At 54.5% G+C, this 5,856-nt stretch overlaps 1 protein-coding gene across 1 annotated transcript; it reads left to right on the top strand.

Moving 5' to 3' along the window:
- On the top strand, window positions 1-5,504 carry LOC136789128 (uncharacterized). Its single transcript, XM_066988879.1, has 4 exons — window positions 1-2,432; window positions 2,626-3,091; window positions 3,229-3,292; window positions 3,403-5,504. Exons 2-4 carry the CDS (start codon window positions 3,005-3,007, stop codon window positions 5,502-5,504), a joined length of 2,253 nt encoding a protein of 750 aa, XP_066844980.1. The 5' UTR covers window positions 1-2,432; window positions 2,626-3,004.
- Window positions 5,505-5,856: the final 352 nt, after the last annotated feature.

Genomic DNA, 5,856 nt, shown 5'->3' with positions numbered 1-5,856 from the left:
TCGCTCATTTGTGGGAAGCAGAGAGTAATTTCTTTCCTCTGCACTTCCACATAGCCTTTACTTGTTTTGTTTCGTTTTCCCTTTCCCCCTCCCTTTTCCCCTTTCCTTTTTCCCCTTTAGTTAAATTGTTAATTGTTTAGTTAAATTGTTTAGTTAAATTGTTTAATTAATAATAATCTTTCCTTAATAATTATTTTTTTTCCTTTAATTAAATCATCCTTATCTCAACCCGTGAGTTGTTCTTTCCTTTACTTCTTCCCCTCCTCATCTAAGGACGGGGAGTGAGAGGGCGGTTGTGGTGTTCAGCTGCCTAGCACGGTAAAACCACCACACAAACAGAGAAGGAGTGGTGGGAGATGTGGTGGTTGGGAGCTGTCTTGGGCAGATTGACCACGAAACGGTACAGTTCTCTATTCTTGGCGCAGTCAGGAGGGGGACCAGTAAAACTGCTGTCTTGGACTTCTGGAGGGCAGCCTTTGAGCCGTTCAGGACACTGGTTGGCAGAGTCCCTTGGGGGAGGCAGTTCTGAAGGGCAGAGGAGTCCAGGAAGGCTGGGCACTCCTCAGGAAGGAAATCTTAATGGCTCAGGAGCAGTCTGTCCCCACGTGCCCAAAGACGAGCCGGCATGGAAGAAGACCAGCCTGGCTGAACAGAGAGGTGTGGCTAGAGCTTAAGGAAAAAAAGAGGGTTTATGATCTTTGGAAAAGAGGGTGGGCCACTCAGAAGGATTATAAGGATGTTGTAAGGATGTGCAGGGGCAAAATTAGAAAGGCCAAAGCTCATCCGGAGCTCAATCTGGCTACTGCTGTTAAAGATAACAGAAAATGTTTTTAGAAGTACATTAACACAAAAAGGAGGACTAAGGAGAATCTCCATCCTTTACTGCATGCGGGGGGAAACTTAGTGGCGAGAGATGAGGAAAAGGCTGAGGTGTTTAATGCCTTCTTTGCCTCAGCCTTTAGCGGCAAGACCAGTTGTTCTCTAGATAGCCGGTACCCTGAGCTGGAGGAAGGGGACGGGGAGCAGAACGTGGCCCTCACAACCCACGAGGAAATGGTTGGCGACCTGCTACAGCACTTAGATGTATGCAAGTCAATGGGGCCAGATGGGATCCACCCGAGGGTACTGAGAGAACTGGCTCAAGAGCTGGCCAAGCCGCTTTGCATCATTTATCAGCAGCCCTGGCTATCAGGGGAGGTCCCAGTCAACTGGCGGCTAGCAAACATGACACCCATCTACAAGAAGGGCTGGAGGGTAGACCTGGGAAACTATAGGCCTGTTAGTTTGACCTCAGTGCCAGGGAAGCTCATGCAGCAGATTATTTTGAGTGCCATCACGCGGCACTTGCAGGGCAAGCAGGCGATCAGGCCCAGTCAGCATGGGTTTATGAAAGACAGGTCCTGCTTGACGAACCTGATCTCCTTCTATGACAAAGTGACGCGCTTAGTGGATGAGGAAAAGGCTGTGCATGTGGTCTACCTTGACTTCAGTAAGGCTTTTGACACCGTTTCCCACAGCATTCTCCTCAAGAAACTGGCTGCTCTTGGCTTGGACTGGCGTACGCTTTGTCGGGTTAGAAACTGCCGGGGTAGCCGGGCCCGAAGAGTCGTGGTGAAAGGAGTTAAATCCAGTTGGAGGCCGGTCACTAGTGGAGTCCCCCAGGGCTCAGTACTAGGGCCAGTTCTCTTTAATATCTTTACCGATGATCTGGACGAGGGGATCGAGTGCACCCTCAGTAAGTTTGCAGACGACACCAAGTTAGGTGCGTGTATCGATCTGCTCGAGGGTAGGAAGGCTCTGCAGGAGGATCTGGATAGGCTGGAGCGATGGGCTGAGGCCAACTGTATGAAGTTCAGCAAGGCCAAGTGCCGGGTCCTGCACCTGGGGCACAACAACCCCAAGCAGCGCTACAGGCTGGGAGACGAGTGGTTAGAAAGCTGCCTGGCTGAGAAGGACCTGGGAGTATTGGTTGATTCCCGAGGAGCAATGGCAGTGTTCAAGGCTGGATAATCTCCCGAGAGTCGCCACTTGCCATTTGGAGTCTTTACTGAAGCTAGAGGAGAACTGCAGGGGCGATGAGACTTGACAGTGCTTCCCCATTCCTCTAGCTCTTTTACCAGTTTGCTAAAAGGAGGGGTTGTGGTTTAACCCAGCAGACAGCTAAGCACCACACAGCCGTTTGCTCACTCCTCAACAGTGGGACTGGGGAGAGAACCACAAAAAAGGTAAAAGTCATGGGTTGAGATAATGACAATTTAATAGCGAAAGAAAAGGAAGGGATGATAATAGTAGTAAAAATGGAATACACAAAGTAACTGACGCACAACGCAATTGCTTACCACCTGCTGACCAATGCCCAGTTTGTCCCCAGACAGTGGCGGCACACCCTGGCCAACTCCCCCAAGTTTTATTGTTCAGCATGACGCGATATGGTATGAGACATCCCTTTGGCCAGCTGGGGTCATCTGTCCCGGTTCCGTCCCCTCCCAGCTCCTTGTGCACCCCCGGCCTCCTCGATGGCAGGGCAGCGTGAGGAGCTGAAACGTCCTTGGCTCCATGTAAGCACTGCTACGCAATAATTAAAATATTGGTCTGTGATCAGCATTATTCTCTTCCTACACCCAGAAACAGTACCATACCAGCTACTAGGAAGAAAACCCGATCTCAGCTGAAGCCAGGAAAGGATGGATGGCATCAGAAGGGAACCTGTAGTGTGGCATATTAACCAGCTTGGGGTCAGGGACAGGAGCAGCTGTCCGACACGGCTGGAGCTGGGCAGTGGGCTCAGACCCTGGCCCCAAGCGAGGAGCCCGGGGAAGCCGTCCTGGTCCCCCACCTCCCCACAGGATGCAGCACAGGGGCACCGGCCTGCTTCAACGTGGGCAGGGGGCTGTGACCTCACAGAGGCGTTGCCGTGTGCTGTCTGTGACCTCACGGCCGTGACCCTATAAAGCACCGGCCACCACCCCCCGTCTGCCAGTGCGGTCGTACCTGGCTGTGAGCAATGGTCGACAGCAGCTTTTTCCTCATCCCCGGCCTCATGCTTTTGCTGGCCGGGATCTCCCTGCTCTCCAGGGGTCGAGACCGACAGGTACAGGGGGCTGGAGGGTGGGGAAATTCGGGGCTGGGAGACTCGGGGCTTTGGGACTGGGGGGCCAGGAGGTGTTGGAAGGGGTCCCGTGGGTCCCTCCCCAGGTTGGTCACAGTGCCGTGCTTCTGTGCCCACAGGGTGACGGCCGACTCCGGCGAAGTTGTGGACGGCGGCAGCGGCAACCACCGGTACCAAAGCCAGGTGAGTCCCCCGTGGGTGAGCCTCAGCACCGAGCAGCCCATCCCTATGGGGCTGCGGTGGCCCTGGTGCCTCTCTCCCACTGCAGCTCAGACTCCCTCCCTGTTTTGCAGGCGGCAAGAGGCGTTACCGGTCAGTTACTGTGGACCACATCGTACGTGAGTCCATCATTCGCCCAGACGGGGGGCTGCCTCACAGAGGGGTGCAGCTCACTCGCCCTCTCAAATTGCCCATGGCCCCCCCAGCTGTTCCTGATATGGTTAAAGTGGCTGCAGGACAAGCAGCAGGACGAGCTGCAATGCCAAGGAAAGATGATTGTGCCATCTCTGGAAGAGAAGACAAATTGCTCTCTTCTATCAACACCAGCGGAAGTGTGGAAAAAGCAAGTGATTCCTCCAGAAGGAACAAGCAACCGCATGGCCTGACAGCCCTCAAACGTTCAATAACCGAGACTCAGGATCGTAGGGCAGGAGACAGGGACAAAGAGTTGCACTCTGAGGTGAGCTCCTCCAGCCAGCCACCACAAATGGACTGCATTGTGCGTGAGAGCATTCTCCGCCCGGATGGAGGGCTGCCTTACATGAGTGGATTGTTACTGCGGCCTCCTGCACAGCCCAGGGCAGAACCAGCCGTACTGAGCCCTGAGAACACCATCCGCAAGAGCTTCTTTCATAAGGATGAGGAGCAGACAAGAAGAGAAAAGGAATTCCTGCAGCCTCACAGATTGTCCATGGCTTCTTCAGCTGTTCCTGGCATGGCCAAAGTGGCTGCAGGACCAACAGCAAGACCACCTACAATCCAGAGAAATGCTGGTCATGGCATGACTGTGAAAAAACACAAATTAGAGTCTTCCACTGACACCGACAGAAGCATGGGGAAACCAAGTGGGCTCTCCACAGAGAACCAATGCCCAAAGGGCTTGAGGGCACGCAAAATACCTAAGATGGAGATTCAGGATTACATGGAGGGAAAGAGGAAGCAAGGGCCACACTCTGGGATCAGCTCCTCCAGCCAGCCACCACAAATGGACTGCATTGTCCGGGAGAGCATTCTCCACCCTGATGGAGGGCTGCCTCAGAGGAAGAGGGAGTTCCTGAAGCCTTTTGGGTTGCCCATGCTCTCTTCAGCATTTCCCAGCTGGGCCAAGAGGGAAAAAGGACTACCTTTGCCCCAGGCAAATAGAAGAGATGACAGGTCTGCACCTGGCAGGCACACAGACTGTGCTCTTAGTCCCAAGGAATGTGCAGGGAAACTGGGCGCGCTCCCCATGAAACAGCAGCAACCCAGGACTGACATTCGGGGCTCCACGCAGTGCAATAACAGTGAGCCATCTGCAAGGTGGATGATTGTTCACGAGAGGTTACTTGACCCACAAGAGGGACGATGTCAGTGGAAGGAGGTGTCCAAGGGGCGACTTCCACAGGACGACCTGTCCCAGCCACCTTTTGAACTGTCCACGGCCCTTCCAGTGCTTCCCAGCCCGGCCAACGGAATTATGCATAAAGACCAGGGCTGCCAAACTGACTATGTTATCATCCTGGATCCGTTTGTGACGGATGTCAGGAATGGGAAAGAGCCCGACACTGCAGCGCCTCTCAGGATCAAGAAGCTGCAGCTGAAGGAAGAGCACCGCAGCAAGCTCAGTGAGCACATAACAAAGAAGTGCCGGGAAGTACAGCTGCAACGCTTCCCTGGGTCAGTGCAGAGGTCCACTGAAAAGATGCATCGAGCACTGCCCAAAAATGCCTGTGCTGGGGCCGGAGCCTTACCACCACGAAGTCCCTGTGTCCGCTTCATCAAGCACAAGCCCCTCCTGCATCCGGACCAGGTCAAGCAGAGGAGGCTTGGGGCATCCATTGCCTGCCCAGCGGCCTCGAGGACACCACGCTCCCGCCCCGTGCCTGTCTTTTTCCACAGCCCTGAGGCCACGTTTATGCCTGAGGAGCAGCGTGAGGCCCTGGAGCTGCACATTCGTGCCAAGAAGCTGCAGATCCTTGAGAGACGTCTGGGCACGAAGCATCCATCCCAGTCAGCTGTGCCCCAGGAGGAGGGTGGCAGGGCAGCCCTAAGGACCAGCGCCCTGCCCAGCATGCCCTGCAAAGTTGCAAAGACATCGAGCACCTCGTGGAACCAGGGATCCCACCAGGCAGACTCTGCTGAGGCGGTGCACAAGAGCAAGTGGCAGAACCTGCGGGCACTCTACTCTGCCCTGTAGGGCAAGGCCCACGGTCACAAGTAGCAATTGTGGAAAGGTGTGACAGAGGACCAGGGTCCAGGCAGCTCACTCCTCCGGTCCAAATAAATCCTCTTCCTAGCCCCATGGTGGGAATCGTGTCTTGTTTGTGAAGCGCCGGCAGACTCACGGTGGGCTGTGCCTGCAGGCTGGAGGGGGGTGGCAGGGAAGGGGTGTCCCAGGGCAGGGGGCTTGCCCATTAGTCCAGTGTGAATTCACCCATTCCTCTCTTAATTCAGGGGTATTCTAACTGACACCTTCTCAAACTCCTAACTTGCAATTCCCAACTGGTAGCTCACAACTCATGACTTGTTTCGTGCATCCATCGAGAAAA

This window comes from Anser cygnoides, chromosome Z (assembly GCF_040182565.1).
Source record: "Anser cygnoides isolate HZ-2024a breed goose chromosome Z, Taihu_goose_T2T_genome, whole genome shotgun sequence".
Taxonomy (NCBI): domain Eukaryota; kingdom Metazoa; phylum Chordata; class Aves; order Anseriformes; family Anatidae; genus Anser; species Anser cygnoides.
Note: the sequence above shows the minus strand (reverse complement) of the source record. Positions and strands in the feature narration are given on the sequence as shown.

What these genes read in the sequence shown, in the direction of transcription:
- LOC136789128 (XM_066988879.1), top strand. Translation starts at nt 3,005, where the DNA reads ATGGTCGACAGCAGCTTTTTCCTCATCCCCGGCCTCATGCTTTTGCTG. An exon ending in CCAGGGGTCGAGACCGACAG is followed by an intron (nt 3,092 to 3,228) that starts GTACAGGGGGCT and finishes CTGTGCCCACAG; the next exon opens with GGTGACGGCCGACTCCGGCG. An exon ending in ACCACCGGTACCAAAGCCAG is followed by an intron (nt 3,293 to 3,402) that starts GTGAGTCCCCCG and finishes CCTGTTTTGCAG; the next exon opens with GCGGCAAGAGGCGTTACCGG.